This window comes from Sphaerodactylus townsendi, linkage group LG02 (assembly GCF_021028975.2).
Source record: "Sphaerodactylus townsendi isolate TG3544 linkage group LG02, MPM_Stown_v2.3, whole genome shotgun sequence".
In the NCBI taxonomy this organism is placed as follows: domain Eukaryota; kingdom Metazoa; phylum Chordata; class Lepidosauria; order Squamata; family Sphaerodactylidae; genus Sphaerodactylus; species Sphaerodactylus townsendi.
The window spans coordinates 10101456-10119290 of NC_059426.1; the positions used below are offsets into that span (position 1 = coordinate 10101456).

Genomic DNA, 17835 nt, shown 5'->3' on the forward strand with positions numbered 1-17835 from the left:
ATACACGAGCTCTTAACCTCCTACGCCACTGCTGCTCCCACGCACACACATCTATGTGTTCTTATTCAGTGCAGCTCCGTAACGGCCAGATGGAAAAGCACGTGGTATGATCCACAGGCAGTTTGTGGGACATATGAGTGGCACTGGCAGAGGAAAATCAACTCTGTGGCAGCCTGAGCCCTATACTGCAAACTCTCTTTCAATGCAAACCTACGCAGAGTTTTCCCCTTCTGCATCTGCTGAAGTCAAAGGGCTTAGAAAGCTGTGATTCTGTCTGGGACAGCAGTGTTAATTATTCATTTCAAGACAGAGTCGAGCGCCTCTTTAATGCAGAAACTTTTTCCTTCATTTCTGAACCATTTGGTCACAGGGGGCCAGGTAGAATCCCTGTGCCAAGGAGAGCAGCAGTGGCGTAGGAGGTTAAGAGCTCGTGTATCTAATCTGGAGGAACTGGGTTTGATTCCCTGCTCTGCCGCCTGAGCTGTGGAGGCTTATCTGGGGAATTCAAATTAGCCTGTACACTCCCACACACGCCGGCTGGCTGACCTTGGGCTAGTCACAGTTTCATATACGCCCCTCCTCTCAGCGCTACTGCTGAGAGGAGGGGCGTAACTAAGGCAAAAGTCACATGGAAAAATCACCCATGAGTAACCCCCTCTCGGCACACACAAGTAATTAGTAACCTACTCTCGGGAACCTGTGAGAACCTGCTGGATCCCACCTCTGATTTAGAGGCACAGAATCACCCTCCGCTGGCATAGCTAATGGTCGCTTAGCCTGTGATGTTGTTTGAATTCATGTGTTAATATTGCGCTCTGTGTCAATATGCGACAATTCCACTTGCATGTTGTGTGTAGAGAAGGAAACTTCTGTGGCCATTCATTGTGCTTCTTTGTTTCTCTTTTTGCAGGTAGAGGGAGGAAGGTAAGTCCTGTCATTTTTATTTAGTGCCCTTTTTATTCGGTGCCCTCTGTCAGTCCCATAAATGAGTTTCCCTCTGTTATTGGATGCACTTTATAAAGCCTGTCAACGTTGTGCCAGGAGGCTGTTAAAGGTGGCATAAATATCTCTTCTCTGACTTTATGTGACAAATTCACTTTCATGGAGGAACAAATGTCAGAAACATCCTAAATTTTTTTTTTGTACCTTCGAAACAATAACAGAGGCTTCTTGGAGGAAAAAAAAAAGTCAATAAGCATCCAGACTTGGATTACCAAGCTCCAGGTGGGATCTGGAGATCTCCCAGAATTATAATTGATCTTCAAACTACAAAGGTCAGTTTCCCAGGATGGACAGGAAGCTTTAGAGCAGGGGTGGCCCACCTATGGTGCTCTAGATGTTCGTGGACTACAATTCCCATCAGTCCCTGCCAGCACGGCCAGTTGGCCATGCTGGCAGGGATTGATCGGAATTGTAGTCCATGGACATTGTAGTCCACGAACATCTGGAGTTGTAGTCCATGAACATCTGGAGCACCATAGGTTCCATGAACACCTGGAATTGTAGTCCATGAACATCTGGAGCACCATAGGGTCCATGAACACCTGGAATTGTAGTCCATGAACACCTGGAGCACCATAGGTTTCATGAACATCTGGAATTGTAGTCCATGAACATCTGGATCACCACAGGTTCCATGAACATCTGGAATTGTAGTCCATGAACATCTGGATCACCACAGGTTCCATGAACATCTGGAATTTTAGTCCATGAACATCTGGAGCACCATAGGTTGGCCACCCCTACTTTAAAAGGTGGATTTTATGCCATCACATCTCTGCTGAGCTTCATCCCCTCCCCAAACTCCACCCTCCCCAGAGTCTCCCCCCCAAAAAAAATTCTTCAGGAATTTCCAAAACGGGAGCAGGCAACTCTAGTTCATGGAAGTGACCTCTATTCCCAATAGGGTAATACTTATTTGCTAAAGGTAAAAATGTGCAAGCATTGGCTCATTACTGACCCCTGGGATGATGTCACATTACAATATTTACTATGCGGACTTTGTTTATGGGGTGGTTTGCCATTATTTCCCCCAGTCATGTACACTTTATCCCCAGCGAGGTGGGTACTTGTTTTACCTAAAAAAAAACCCCAAGAGCCAGTACAATGCAACCAAATGAGACAAAAGTATGTAGAATACTACACTGCTGGCTACATTGAATGTACTGTGTAATTAGACATGAAAAGGTTTAATATAGAGTGTAGCTAACATATATGAACAGGTAATATCACGCAGAAGAATCCAAATGGCATAACAGTAAAGAATACTCAAAGGATAAAGAAATGAAATTCTTGGAGAGTCAACACAAGACTAGGATTTCCTTAAAGCCCACTAGATTCCACTAGACTGGTTTCCCAGTTGTTTTGCCCTGTTGCATAGGACAGAAGCTCCTACTTCTTCAGCCAATATGTAGAGATGCTGCCTTGCCCGAAGTAACCGTGGGGCTCCTTGCCTTTGCAAGCTTCAAGCCGATCACCAAAGTATAAATACGTCCCGTTCTGTCTGGGCATCATCCGCACCTTTGTAGTCTGAAGATCAATTATAATTCTGGGAGATCTCCAGATCCCACCTGGAGCTTGGTGCCCCTAGTCTGGATGCTAATTGACTTTTTGTTCTCCAAGAAGCCATTGTTTTGAAGGTACAAAAAAATTTTTAGGATGTTTCTTCTTCTTCTTCTTCTTCTTCTTCTTCTTCTTCTTCTTCTTCTTCTTCTTCTTCTTCTTCTTCTTCTTCTTCTTCTTCTTCTTCTTCTTCTTCTTCTTCTTCTTCTTCTTCTTCTTCTTCTTCTTCTTCTTCTTCTTCTTCTTCTTCTTCTTCTTCTTCTTCTCCTCCTCCTCCTCCTCCTCCTCCTCTTCTTCTCCTCCTCCTCCTCCTCCTCCTCCTCCTCCTCCTCCTCCTCCTCCTCCTCCTCTTCCTCTTCTCCTCCTCCTCCTCCTCCTCCTCCTCTTCTTCTTCTTCTTCTTCTTCTTCTTCTTCTTCTTCTTCTTCTTCTTCTTCTTCTTCTTCTTCTTCTTCTTCTTCTTCTTCTTCTTCTTCTTCTTCTTCTTCTTCTTCTAAAAGGGTCCACTGCGGATTGTGTGGATCAAAGCCTTGTGGGCCAATGGCTACAAAGGAGGGATCAAGCTAGCAGGATCCAAATAAGTTTCATTATTTGCTTTAGACTGAATTGTAAATTCCTGAAGAGCATTTTCCTCACCAATGTTCATCAATACAATATGATATCCTGCCATCACAGATAACTTTTTTTCCTATATTTTGCAGGGTCAAAAGGGAGAACCTGGAATTGTGCCAGCAGTAAGTTTTTGTTTATGATTTGTTCTTCACTTATAAGAGTGCATGTGTGTGTACTGGTTAAGAGCTGTGGACTCAAGAAAACCGGGTTTGATTTCCTACTCTACATGTGCAGCAGGTTCTATTTTGGTGAACTGGATTGATTTTCTCACTCCTCCACATGAAGCCTGGTGGGAGACCTTGGCCTAGTCACAGTTCTCTCAGAAGTTTCTCAGCCCCACCTGCCTGACAAGGTGTCTGTTGCGGGGAGAGGAAGGAAAAGAGTTTGCAAGCCACTTTGAAATTCCTTCTAGAAGAGAAAGGTGGGGTGTAAATCCAAACTCATCTTCTTCTTTTCATATAGTATATAGTGTGACAGCTAGCCACCTCATCTGCATTTTAGCAGCATTAGATTTTTGCCAGCAGCAAGAAGTTGTGAAGATCGAGGATTGTCACCCGGCTGTACAAGTGCTGGGAAGAGATTCTGCAGAATGAAAGCCGTCCTTTTATGGTTGATTTAGACCAGGGGTGGGCAATTATTTTTTCCATGGGGCCGCATAAGAAACAGAAAATATTGTGGAGGGCCGGGCCAAAAGGCAGGGGGGCGAGGCGCTTTTGAAAGCCCCGCAGAAGCCGGCAGCCAAGGCAACAGGCTTCTGCCGGGCTTTCAAAGACGCCTCACTCCCCAGCATGGCAGGGGGGCCAGTCAGGGTCATCCGGCGGGCCAGATGTGGCCCGCGGGCCATATAATGCCCAGGTCTGATTTAGACACAATCATGGATTGTGTGTAGGCAGCCTTTCTGCCTCTTAGACTGCTTCTGGAGCTACCTTGCCTCACATTTTCCCTCCCTGACTCTCATCTGAGATAACGTAAATAGCTGCACATAGCAGGAGTCCCACATCTGTTAGGAGCGGGAGAAGAAGATTGTTGTGAGGGTAAAATAAAGGAGAGGGAGGACAATGTATAGCACCCCGAGTTCCTCAGAGGAAGTGTGAGGTGAAAAAGTACCAAAGAAATAACTAAGAGGGGCCATGATTCAGTGGCTGACCATCTGCTTGACCTGCAAAAGAGTACAGGTTTAATCCCCCATGTGTCCAGTTGAAGAGATCAAGTCAAGTAAATTGACCTCTACCTGGGACCCTGCCCGTCTGAGTAGACCATACTGGCCTTGACAGATTGGTCACCTGATTCAGTACAAGGCAGCTTCATGTGTTTATATGTGTACAAAAAGAACACCGACCTGGGGGAACTCTCTCCCCCCAACCATCCAGGCCCTGCAGGATCTAGAACAATTCCTCAGGGCCTGCAAGGCGGAGTTATTCCGCCGGGCTTTTGGAGAGACCAGCCGTTGAGGGTGCCATCCTCTGTACCTCCGTATTCCATCTTTGGAGCCCCACACTTGTTGTGTAGCCGCCCTGATGAGCAGTGACGTGGAATCTGAAATGTTTTAGAGTTAAGGTTGGAGTGTCTGTTTGGAATGGTTTTAACTGAGACATAAATTTAAATTGTGTTTTATTGACCTGTACACCACCCAGAGCCCTTCCGGGATGGGGCGGTATATCAAAACCAACCAACCAACCAACCAACCAACAGATAAATAAATAAAGCAAGACCTAAGTATCTAAAAGGCCAAGAAGTTGTTTAAAGGCATCTAAATATAAAACTACTAAATATCAAAAACACATATGTATTGACTACACATATGTATTTATTACAAATTTATTACACCTATGTATTTATTACATATTAAAATCAATTGGCCTCCCTTGGGGGTCAAAAGCAATACAGTAATACAGTGTTTCACTACCAGATAACAAATTGACATTATAAAACTTTTTTATGAACAAGGCCAATTGTCGTTGCTTCAATTGGCACCCAGGTCTTCCACACAAAGTCATGTCCTCCTAAAGAGTATAATATAATGTGGCCGATTACCCTCTGGCACTGTGACGCGTGGTGGGACATGAAGTGCATCGGGGCACGGAATCTTGCCCCAACGCACTTCCTGTTTGCGGTGCACCAAGAGAGGAGGTGCGCCGGGGAAAGATTTCTTGTCCTGAGGCACTCCCTCTTGCCCTGCGCGTGCTTCTGGCTTTCCCCGGAAAAATCAAGAGCACTTCTGGCGTCTTTTTTTGTACCAGAGCGGGGCAAGGCCGGGGAATGCTGGCAGTACGTAATTGGTCTGTGCCAATCATGCCCAATTCTGCTGGAGTGAAATCTTATAATGCCTCAGCCATAGGAAATTCTTCTAGTCTGGTGCAAATGAATAAGGTCAAATGAATGGGGTGTTTAAAAAGTTTTAAAAAGCAAATGTGATTGATTGATTGATTGATTGATTGGACTTTTATACCGCCCCATCCCCGAGGGGCTCTGGGCCGTGTACAACATAAAATATAATTATAAATAAGTTGCTAAAATCTTTAAAACAGCGATAAGAGTAATCAAAGGCGTCCGGCCAACCCCATTTTTAAAATCCTCCCCAGGAGAGAGGGACAGCGAGTCCCATTAGATGATAGTTAAATGGTGCTGTACCAGCATGGTGGACTCAGGGGTGCATTTTGCCCCTGGAAACTAGCGTGTCCCAGAGGGACAGATTCTTGACTGCTGTCACAATTCAGATTATTGAGTCCTGCTGTGTTGTTAACACCGCCTTTCTTCTCTCCGTGTAGGTTACTGGTATAAGAGGACGAGCTGGACCAGCTGTAAGTAATTTCCAACCCTTTGAAGAATGCCGAAGATGCTTCTAGCCCTGAGCCACATTTTTATGATGTCTTCAGCCTCCGTTTCCCCAGATCTGCATGCAGCGGTTGCTTTATTGCCACATTCTTCTGCTACTGCCTAGCACATGTCCGTGTGATGAGCGCTGTTGGTTTCTGCACGGGAGAGCTGTCACACAGCATGCCCGTTTCTGTCTTCATTTCTCACTGTGTCTCCTTACGCTTTTATCCGGCGAGGCGTAGTTTTCTGTGAGTTTCTGTTTCTTGCGGCTTCCTCCCTTGTCAGGTTTCCAAGTGTGTGTTTGGAAGAAGGAACGCACATCTGGAACCCCACTGGGATGCCTGAGGTGTTGATAGCCGCTTTTGGAAGAACTACAGTAGAAGAGGGAAAATATGAAGTCCTTTTTGTACACACACACCCAACTCTCCTGTTCCTCTTGAGGTGGCTTTTTTCTGACAAAAGGCAGCCATCTGGATTTTGTTGTGCGTGATGTCATGTAATGTTTTTCCCACCTGAAGTGGAGAATGTTGATTGAATAACAGATAGTTGAAGGATCTGGCCCCTTGAAAGGGCTTATGACCATGGTGGCGAACCTTTGGCACTCCAGATGTTATGAACTACAATTCCCATCAGCCCCTGCCAGCATGGCCAATTGGCCATGCTGGCAGGGGCTGATGGGAATTGTGGTCCATAACATCTGGAGTGCCAAAGGTTCGCCACCACTGGCTTATGAGGTCCTCAAACCAGCTGAAGTAACCTCCCCCTTTGCTCCTGATCTGGCCTGGTGAGGTTACTGTGGGCTAACCAGTTCAAGCAACCCGCTGGTTCCGGATCTGGCCTGGCAATCCTGCGGCAGGATAGCTAGTCCAGGCACCCATCCCCTGCTCCTTGCCCTGACATTCCTCCGCTCCTAATGTGGAGCAAGGAGCAAGAAGGTTGGGACAAGGAATCTTGCCCTAACTCGCTTCAGCTCCCAGTGTATGCCCGGAGCCTCATCCGTAATTGATCAGCTGGTTTCATTCAAGAAAACTGATCAGACTTCTGGGATTTCTCCCTTGCCATGCATGAACTAAGACAATAATCTAAATGCACACAGTCCTCCACTGTGGCTTCATGTTCCATGGTAAGATCTTTACCATAGAGCAAACCTCATTTGGGTAACATTTTCTTATTGACAAACCCTGATACTTTGCAAAGAAATCCTTAGAATCCTGATTGAAAACCACCATTGAGCTGCCGTCTGCCACAGAGTACCAGATAAAAGTGAGGATTGCTTTTGCGTCACGTTTCTTGAACAAAGTTATCTAAATTTGATTTCCGAACTGTGACATTACAGCATTTCAAAACAGCGTGTGAACGTATGTTCTCATTGTTGATTTAGGGACCTCCAGGATCACAGGGACCAAGAGGAACGAGAGGACCCAAAGGAAGACCTGTAAGTTGTTAAACATTCTGTTGATAACTTTACTTGAAATACTGGATAATATCTAAAACTTTAGGAGTTTTAGAGCGGCTATAACATTTTCTGCATTGGACCGCCTACATTTTCCCCACAATTATGTCCTGGTACATAGTTTCCAATCTTGCAGGCGCATTCCCTAGAGTCATGCATTTGTGCTTGGTGATTTCTGTTTTTTGAAGTCCGGTGTTCATGGAACCATTTTAAAATGTGGCCTCTTAAAACACGACTCTGGAGGTGAAGGTGATTCTTAAGTCTCCCAGAAGGCTGTTCAGTGAAAATGGAGGAGAAGTGCAGTTGTACGGTATTTTTTAAAACATAAAAACAATTTAGCTCGAAGTCTTAAGGATATATTCTTAGAATAAATCCTATGGAAATTGACTGGCTTTGTGTCAAAGTAACTATAGGCCTTTTGCACACATTTATTCTCTTTGGGTCAAGCGTACATTATCTACAGGTCAGGTTTTCCCTTTCTTCAGAACTCATTGCTCCGCAGATTAGAGAAGCCCTGTGGTTTCCTAAATCACAAATCATGATTTTTTTCCCCCTGCCTGCGCAGGAAAAGCAGAACAGAGCAGTATTCATTTTGCGTTGTTTGGCTTTTTCGCTCCTCCCTGCCTTACGCAGCCCAGCAAGATCCATTTTTCTGGCATTTCCAATGGATCGATAGGGCTCCTTTTTAAAATTCAAAGACTTTTGATCCACCCAAAGAGAGAAAGATCAAGGGAACGGCCTTTTTGTAAAGTTCAGAAATAGGCAGCAAACCAACACCCGAACCCAGAAACAGGAGAAGCAGAAGCCGGGCAAAATGGCAGCTAGGCTCAGGGGACACAGTGGGGCAGCTCCTCACATGTAAACGAGGAAATGTGAGGAGACCCCACCCTCAAGCACACAGCCATACTGAAAACTGAAGTGCACAAAGGCCCATGGTGAGGCAGTAAACACTGTTAAGAGGCATTTCTGGTCAAAAATTGTCTTGATAAAAGATTTTTTTTAGTGGAGAGTGACTTTGGGCGATTCCGCACACAAGTAAAACAGGTTCGACCCAGTTCCCTGAGAAGGGTACTAACCTAGGTCGAAGCCATTGTTGTTCCCTGCTGCAACCAGCTTGATCCCAGCTTGGAGGGCGTGATCATCCTGTGCCTCTTCGCCGCTCCGTTCCGATTGGCTACTGTTCTACGGCCATGTTCCGTCTACCCCCACACATGTTATAAAAAAGACTGCCACAGGAATGAAGGGACGAAGGTGGCGTCTTTTGATTGGCCAGCTGTACGCATGCCCGAAACACTCAGCTGTGATTGGCTGAATGGGGGCCTCCTGGCACCAGAGATTCCACACTTTACTGGAATCGAGCTGAGTTCGAGCGTGGTTCCCTGAAAAAGCAGTAGTTCCCAACTGGAGTCGGAAATTCGACCGTTACACGGGGCGAAGCTGGTACAAAACCACGTCGATCCCAGTGGTTGTGCGGAGCACTTAGGTCGAATGCAGCTCGAACTTAGGTCGATAACTCAAGTGCGGAATTGACCTTTGTTACCTTTCCTAAGGTTGCCAACCATAAGTTGGGATGTGGAGATCTCCCCAGGGTTATAACTATTGTACGGAGCACAGAGATCAGTTTCCCTGGAGAAAAGGGCAGCTTTGGAGGGTGGACTTTACGGCATCACATCTCTGCTGAGATCTGTAGCCTACCTGCCTTCCTCCAGCTCCACCCCAAAGTTTCCAGGAATTTCCCAACCAGGTGGTGGCAACCCCTGCCTGTCCTCTCCCTCCCCAGCCCTAAGAAAACTCCCGAAATGCTGCTTTTAGAGAACAGAGGACTTCCAGAAACGGAATCTGGAGAGAATTTTGGGATGCAGCTGGGAGGAGTACAAAAAAGTCGTTCTTCTCTGGAGCGAATCCTTCCCTCAGCAGTAACCAACACTGTCATGGCAGCTGATATTCAAACTACGCAAGAGTGAGTGTGGTGTAGTGATTAAGAGCAGGTGGATACTAATCTGGAGAACCGGGTTTGATTCCCCACTCCTCCACCTGAGCGGCAGGGGCTTGTCTGCTGAACCAGATGTGTTTCCGCACTCCTACATTCCTGCTGGGTGACCTTGGGTTAGTCAAAGTTCTTCGGAACTCTCTCAGCCGCCACCTTGAGTCTCCTTACAGGAGAGAAAGGTGGGTATAAATCCAAACTCTTCTTCTTCTAACTCAAGACCACTGAGACGACCAATTTAATTTCTAAACTGTTATAACAAGGATAGTTGCAGAAAGAAAGTTGAAAACATGATTATACAGTGTGCTTTAAGCAGGGTGTCCAAATTCAGCTGCAATCTCACCATGCAGCCGCTACAGAGCAATCTGTTAGGCCTGATACAATCTGAAAGGCATCCATTAAATATGGCAGTTTCCTACATACTACTACACAGCTTTCTTGAGCCTGTGGGCACCTTTGCAGTTCTGAGACAGGGTAGTAAGTGTAGTTACAAAATGGCTGCCCGGGGAGGTAGAGCTGTACCCCAAGGTTGTCTAACTGCAGTGAAGATGAGGAAGCAAGAGACAGAATAAAACCAACACTGTCATGGCAGCTGATATCCGAACAACATTATTTTAATCTGCATAGTGAATCAGATTTTCAGCGGCCAATCAGAAGCTACTCTGGGAAAAAACCTACCTAGCCTTACACACTTTCTGAAAACATTTGCCATGTATGTGCAATAAAAAGGGACATTGCAACTGAAGTCACCACCAGAGAAAATGAAGTCCAACTTGAGTTTTATAAGAACAATTTTATATTGACCAACAGTGAAAATACTAGGCACTCATGAGCCTCCGAAGATTCGTCGAAGCCAGAACATGTCTGGAAGCTAGTTGCTCATGCAGGGTTTTCAGTATTAAGTTAATATGTATCCCTGTGGAGATTAGGGAAACAATTGTATAAGTGTTACTAGTACTCATGGATGTAATTATGAGAGAAGGTGCATTGGGGCCAGTGGTGGGATCCAAACATTTTAGTAACAGGTTCCCATGGTGGTGGGATTCAAACTGTGGCGTAGTGCAAATGGGGCTGGGAGGGGCATGACGGGGGCATGGCCGGGCATGACGGGGCTGGGGCATTCCTGGGCGGGGCTGTGGCAAGGACGCAGCCGCTGTGCCGGTCCTTGGGCGGGAAACAAATGCACACAGGCGCAGGCTGCCACACACGCCGGTGCACCTCCTGCTAGACTGCTTCAAGTTCTACACGCTACTGCTGAGAGGAGGGGCGTAATTAAGGCAAAAATCACATGGCAAAATCACCAATTAGTAACCCCCTCTCGGCACACACAAATAATTAGTAACCTACTCTCGGGAACCTGTGAGAACCTGCTGGATCCCACCTCTGATTGGGGCATTACTGAAAGTGCATTGGGGCATTACTGAGATAAAGTCCCATAAGGGTATATATACTGTAGACTCAGCAAATTAGCAGTCTCACTGTGTGCAAATAATTGCTTGCTTGGTAACATTTGGGATGTGCCAAGTGAGGTGTTGGTGGGCACCCCTATTTACAAAGCAAAACTTTCAAATGTTGTAATTCTATTGTATCTACAAATTTTAGGAAATGCCTGTTTTCAGTGCTTTGAACCAGAGTTGCACTAAAATCTACAATTTGCCAGTAATTCCTAAACTGTGACCTAGGCATTGTATCCAGGCTGACTCCTGCGTTCACAAACCACTTATAATCCCTACAAACCATGTTAGGTTTAAATAAAGCTGTTTGGATTGCATATAAAGGGAATTCTCCTGGTTGTTTCTGCTGTCACGGAAGCATTATGAACTAGTAATCCTGGCGGAGCAGTAAAGGCGAAAAGAAGTCTCTCTGCGTGTGTGCTGGATTTCATATATTTTATCAGAGCAAATCAGCTGATTACTTGATTTGGGAGTTCGAATGACAGTAATGTTTTCCAGATCTGTTTTAGGCATCGAGTTAATAATGCAAGAACAGCAGTGTGCTTTGCTGCCATCTTGTGACTTCCTTTAGCATCTACTTATTTTAAACATAGGCTACATTGTGGAAGAAACTGATATAAGAAATGGCGAGGGTCTTTTTCAATAAAGTTCTATTAGGTGCCCACAGGCTCAAAAAAGATTGGAGACTCACATGATATTGAATAGGGCTAACTAACCTGCCGGGTTTCTCTAAGGGACAGAATTTCCATTTTATTCTATTATATGATCTGTTCCTCCTGCCATTGGAGGCTCACATTAAAACCCTGTGGTGTAGGTCTGACTGAAGAGAGTGATTGGTGTAAGGTGAGCCGCTGAGCTTTGTAGCGGAATTCTTAAGAGCCTGGAAAGAGAGCAGAATTCGACCAGTGCAATTTTTGGCCACCTCTGCCATCCTGAGTTCTTTAATGAGTACCCAATGGGTGATGCCAGGGATGTGGAGAAGGTTGAGACAGAGACAGCCCTAAAGCCTGAGTTGCTGAAGGAATATTTACAGATGCTTTCCAAAGTACTTTTGTTGAACCATCAACATATTTTCCACCAGCCCAAGCAACTCCGAAGCATTTTCAAGGCAAGATATTGAAGTCACAATCTGCAACTCATGGTCAGGTCACCAGAAACCTCAGACCAAATAAAAGACTCCAGGGTTGACAGGTGGAATAAAGAGAAGGTTAATTTTGGCCCCTTGACCAAAGCAGAATCATTGAATACATCTTAAATTCTTCATTATATAGCAGTACATGGATCAATGAGTGGATCATCATCAATACCATGGATCATCATCAATACCATGGATCAATGGATCATCATCAATACCATCATTGATTACATAACTTCAGTCCATTCTTTTATATGCCAGTAAGGGTTAAGCCCACTGCCTGCTAGTTCACAGGTTGCATGATCTAAAAGAGGTGGAGATTTAATAGGATAATGGACTCCTTGGATGACCTGAAGGCAGCCCTGTTACCCCAAAAGAATAACAACTGGCTAGTGAAGGACGCATTAATGCCATAAATCAACAAACTATCCACAGTGTCATACCTGTGTTATGTGAAGAAGAGGAAAAAGTGTTATCGTAAACAGAGAAAGGAGACCCAGAGACTTGAAAGTATCCTTGAAAACTGGAACACTGTGACTTATTGCAAAATACTGCCTGTAATCCAGCATTTGGAGGACATAATTCACCCAATAGGCCTCCTCTGTTGGCAGGCAATAAAGAAGAAGAAGAAGAAGAAGAAGAAGAAGAAGAAGAAGAAGAAGAAGAAGAAGAAGAAGAAGAAGAAGAAGAAGACGACGAGGAGGAGTTTGGATTTATATCCCCCCTTTCTCTCCTGCAGGAGACTCAAATCTGACAATCTCCTTGCCCTTCCCCCCTCACAACAAACACCCTGTGAGGTGGTTGGGGCTGAGAGAGTTCCGAGAAGCTGTGACTAGCCCAAGGTCACCCAGCTGGCGTGTGTGGGAGTGTACAGGCTAATCTGAATTCCCCAGATAAGCCTCCACAGCTCTTCTTCTTCTTCTTCTTCTTCTTCTTCTTCTTCTTCTTCTTCTTCTTCTTCTTCTTCTTCTTCTTCTTCTTCTTCTTCTTCTTCTTCTTCTTCTTCTTCTTCTTCTTCTTCTTCGTCCTCCTGCCTAGATTTCCTCCTCCCCTCTGGTCCAGTGGAAGAATTCTTTATTTTTCTCCTGCTCTCATGGATTCAACCGCTGACTCATTCTCTCAAAGGCAGAGTTCCGTGAATGCACGAGGCTACATATTCATGTATCCAGTCATGTTGGATTTCACAGAGAAATGAAATATTCCTCCTATTTCTCCTCCTCCGCATCTCCACTTTGGTCGTCTTCCAAGCCTATTTGCTTTCTTTAATATATGACTCACGAGAAACAGTTGTGCAAAGCGAGGCCAGTATAAATCTGGGATGGCGTCCTCTGGAATTTGAGACGCCCCTCTGAATTTGGGCTGGGATAAATGGAAACAGAGACTGGTGTACGTCTGTCCCTGCTCTGCCCCTGAGGATTTAGAAAAAAACTGGCAAATTAGTTTATGGGAAACCATCAAAGATCTGTGAAATCCACTGTATGCATTGCCTAATCTGACGAATCAGCAGTTTCGTCAACATCTTTTTTTACATATCCGTTCCGTGTATTGCTAACCATTTTTCATTCCATAATAAAAAAGTTCATGGAACATACTGTTAATTCTGTTGTTGTCTAGAAGAATCTTACTGTAAATGTAAGGGCTGAGGTCCCCCCCCCCCCTCAGTTATTGGGGTAAGGGATACAACCTAAGCTTTATTGACCATTCAAAGCTTAAAACATGAGCACTGTTAATCAGGGAGGGTTTCTTTTTTTCCCTTTTTTTTGTACGTGTTCCACTAAAACAGGGGTCTTCAAACTATGGCCCTCCAGATGTTCATGGACTACAATTCCCATCAACCCCTGCCAGCATGGCCAAGTGGTAGGGCTCATGGGAATTGTAGTCTATGAACATCTGGAGGGCCATAGTTTGAAGGCCCCTGCACTAAAATGAAAAGGATCTGTGCATGGGTGTGAATTAAATACTAGTTTGAGGGAGAAAAAGTAGCATGGTGTAATGGTTGGACTGACCACTGGATCACTTCGTGCCCCTGCCATTGAGGCTCACCAGATGACCTCATATCTGTCCCTCTCTCTCAGCCTGACCAACTTTACAAGACTGTTGTGGGTTTTTCAAAGTATAATAATGGTTACAATCAGGGAGGACAACACTCTGCAATTGATTTGTTCTTATGCTTCTCGAAATGTCCTCTCGAAATGTCCTTGAAAAACCCTGACCTGCCTTTCCGTGAAGTTTAACGAGGCCAGTTGGTTTAATTATCTAGAATCTGGCTAGCTGTTATATTTATATTCAGATTACATTGCCGTGCCATTCTAACTTATGTTTATATATATTACTCCAATGGGAGAATGTAAACAATTTTTCCAAAACATTTGGTTACTGTTTGTAAAATTATAAAATTACTTTGGTTACTTAGAAGCAAATTGCTTCTAATTTTTTTTTTGAAGTCATTATTGTAGCCTGTTGGTACAAGTTTTCTTCATTTTCACCTTGGTGTGTACCTTCCCCTCTTGCTTAGCATGGAAAATGCCAATATGGCATGAGTTCCATTGTAGGAGCAGCGTTGTGGATATTCCTTCTGACAATTTCCACGTCTTTACATGCATTGTTCAACAATGTACATTTATTTTATTTTTTTATTTAATTAGATTCTCATCCCACCCTTTCTTGGCTATACAAAGGTTCAGGGCAGCTAACATCAAGGTTATAAAATCAATTTAAAAGGCCTAGTATAATTGAAACCTTATTAACTCTGAAAATAACAATTTTTAAATGTCAGTTGGTGCCCCTTAACAATTTAATATGGAGATGGGAGTACCAATCAGGGAAGGGAAGGGAAAAAGGGAAGGGAGGGCAAAACCAAAAATAAAAAAAGCAACTGAAAAAAAGACCTCTTTTAATTTTTTGCGAAGCAAATGTTTTTAAAATTAAACTTGATATTCCTTAAGTCATCTCAAGAAACGTTAGAGTACTCTGTTAGCCAGTGAATGTGTAGGGGTGTGTGGGGGGGGGGGATTGCGGTTTGAGAGCTTGTCCCCGCCCCCACAATGTCTGTCGTGATGAAGGAAGGGTTTTTAAAGCCGCTTTGGGACTCCTTGTGGTTGAGAAAAGCACGTTATAAATTCAAAACTTGTCAACAATATTCTTTCTTAGAGTTCTATATTCAGTGGTACATTGAAACTTGCTATTCTCTGTTTTACTACTCATGAATGCCTGTTCCGGTGTGATACATCCAAAGATAGATTAGTAATAGTTCAATCTCAATTTTCACCTTGGTGCAACCTTATTAAGAAAGATCATGGTCGATCTCTATACTTGAACAATATTACCACATCCAATCTTAGAAGGGTCTAAGAAAGGAGCAGCAGTGGCGTAGGAGGTTAAGAGCTCGTGTATCTAATCTGGAGGAACCGGGTTTGATTCCCAGCTCTGCCGCCTGAGCTGTGGAGGCTTATCTGGGGAATTCAGATTAGCCTGTGCACTCCCACACACGCCAGCTGGGTGACCTTGGGCTAGTCACAGCTTCTCGGAGCTCTCTCAGCCCCACCTACCTCACAGGGTGTTTGTTGTGAGGGGGAAGGGCAAGGAGATTGTCAGCCCCTTTGAGTCTCCTGCAGGAGAGAAAGGGGGGATATCAATCCAAACTCTTCCTCCTCCTCCTCCTCCTCCTCCTCCTCCTCCTCCTCCTCCTCCTCCTCCTCCTCCTCCTTCTACACAGCCCTTCGTTTTCAGACTGTGCAAACAGCTTTCCTTGACGGCCGCTACACTCATAACCTGGAAGCCTTGCACTTCTGCATTTGTGGAGAGTTATTCCTTGAGGAGTTCACTCACCATGGCCCGTTCTGCATAGGCAACACAAACAGGTTAAATGGACCTGTGTTGCCTGTCTCGCCATTTGCACAGCAGGTGCCGGGGCCATCCAGTGATCGCTGGTATCCTGACGTCAGGATGCGGCATGGTTTGCACAGGAAATGCTGTGTTTCCCTGTGAACTGTGAAGGGCACAAAATGCCTGCCCCCAAATGGCTGCTGCAGGAAAAAAATTAAAGTATTAAAAGGCCTTTCCCCACTCTCCTCAAGTAGCGCGGGGGCCCCCTGCGCTCCCCACGACAGGGGCGGCGACAGCTAAGCCGCCCCGACGCTGCTTCTGTCGCGCCCCCTCAGCACGCGGCATCCCTGGCGCTGGAGAAAATGGCTCCTTTTGATGACCCCGCGCAGACGCCCGGGCGGCACCAGGGATGCTGCGCACTGAGAGCAGCGTGCGGCACGGGGGGGGGGGGGATCCTTGTGAGTGGGGAAATACCCAAAGAGTACCACAACATATACACACATATATGTGTACGTACGTATGTGTGTGTGTGTTGTGTTTTCTCACTGTTATGACCTATGGCTGTATGCATTGAACAATGACAGACTGACTGAAATGTTTTATTTACTTCAATTATTTGATAATCTCATTTTTGTGTACTTGTCATGTAAGCACCTCTGTTGATTCATGTGACCTCTTTCTTTAGGGTGCTCGTGGTCCTCCTGGAATCGATGGGGAACCTGGCATACCAGGACAACCTGGTGACCCCGGGCCTCCTGGGCAACCATCCACAGGACCTGACGGAATGTCCAGAGTAAGTGCCCTCTATTACAGGTGTAAGAAGAAGGCTGATGGGCTTGCAATCGAGGGTGGGAGTGGTTCCAACAAACCACCACATTCCTTACTAAGGGAAGATCAAACACATGGATAGAGTAAAAGCCCCATGGTGGGGGGCTGTATCTGCCAGTGCATGTGGCACGGGCTTCTGTCGACAGGAGCGCCCTCCCATGGTGGCATGGCTGGGGGAGGATTGATTCCTCAGAGAAGAGGAGCAGTGGAGGACAGCAGTGGGCCAGAAAGGGCTGAGGAGCTTGACAGAGGGCTTTTCTCAAAGCCACATCTTTTAAACAGTGTATTTTAAACAGGGGGTTTCTCTTTTTTTCTCCTTGTCCTAGGGCTGCTGATTGGTGGAAGCTGCTGAAGGGTGGGGCTTCTCACATTTGTAAATCTTTTCAGTTAGTGCTGAAGGGGTGGGGCTTCTCACATTTTTAAATCTTTTCAGTTAGTCTCTGGAACCAGCGGCGCGCGCCTAACGGCGCGCGCAGGTGTTTTACTAAATAAAACATATTTTAAGGGATAGTAGAAGGTATAGAAACCTTAAGAGGGAGGCACTAATTAAAATTAGTATTTGAATATCTAAACAAAATTAGATATGAAGACAGGAAGCCAGCAGGGGATGGGGGCTTTCCAGTGTTTTGCACTGAGTGTCGCATGTATGACTATCTGCCACTAGGGCAGAAGTCGTGGGTGTGCCCTCGCTGCAATGAGTTCCTGGCACTCAAGGAACATGTGCGTTCTCTTGAAGCCAAGGTGGCAGACCTGGAGAAGCTGAGAGAGGCAGAGAGGGCAACAAGCGAGGCTTTCGGGGACCTAGCAGCCAGGTCCCACTCCCAAGGTGACATCTCTTCAGATGTCATGGAGAATGAGAGTCTGGGTGACGGAGGGTGCCAGTCTGAGGTGGTGGAAGATGCTCCCTTAGATGGGACCCCTTCCTTAGCTGGTGGTCAGATATCCTCTCGCACTGAGGATACCCCTCGGGGAGGTGGGGGGCTCCTTGTAGTGGGTGATTCGATCATTAGGAATATAGAGAGTTGGGTTTGTGACAGTGATGACCGCATGGTGACTTGCCTGCCTGGTGCGAAAGGTTGCGGATGTCACGCTTCGTCTAGATAGGCTGTTAGACAGTGCTGGGGTGGAGTCAGCAGTTGTGGTCCACATTGGTACCAATGACA

At 45.6% G+C, this 17835-nt stretch overlaps 1 protein-coding gene across 1 annotated transcript in view; it reads left to right on the plus strand.

Annotated features, from left to right (window-relative positions):
• The first annotated feature begins 910 nt into the window (after window positions 1–910).
• Window positions 911–17835, plus strand: part of COL5A2 (collagen type V alpha 2 chain) — a 140779-nt gene continuing 123854 nt past the window's right edge. Inside the window, exons 1-5 of the mRNA XM_048483707.1 lie at window positions 911–924; window positions 3263–3295; window positions 5942–5974; window positions 7372–7425; window positions 16530–16637. Of these exons, the coding sequence (XP_048339664.1) occupies window positions 16629–16637 (9 nt within the window). The 5' untranslated portion in view covers window positions 911–924; window positions 3263–3295; window positions 5942–5974; window positions 7372–7425; window positions 16530–16628. The remainder of the gene's footprint in view (window positions 925–3262; window positions 3296–5941; window positions 5975–7371; window positions 7426–16529; window positions 16638–17835) is intronic.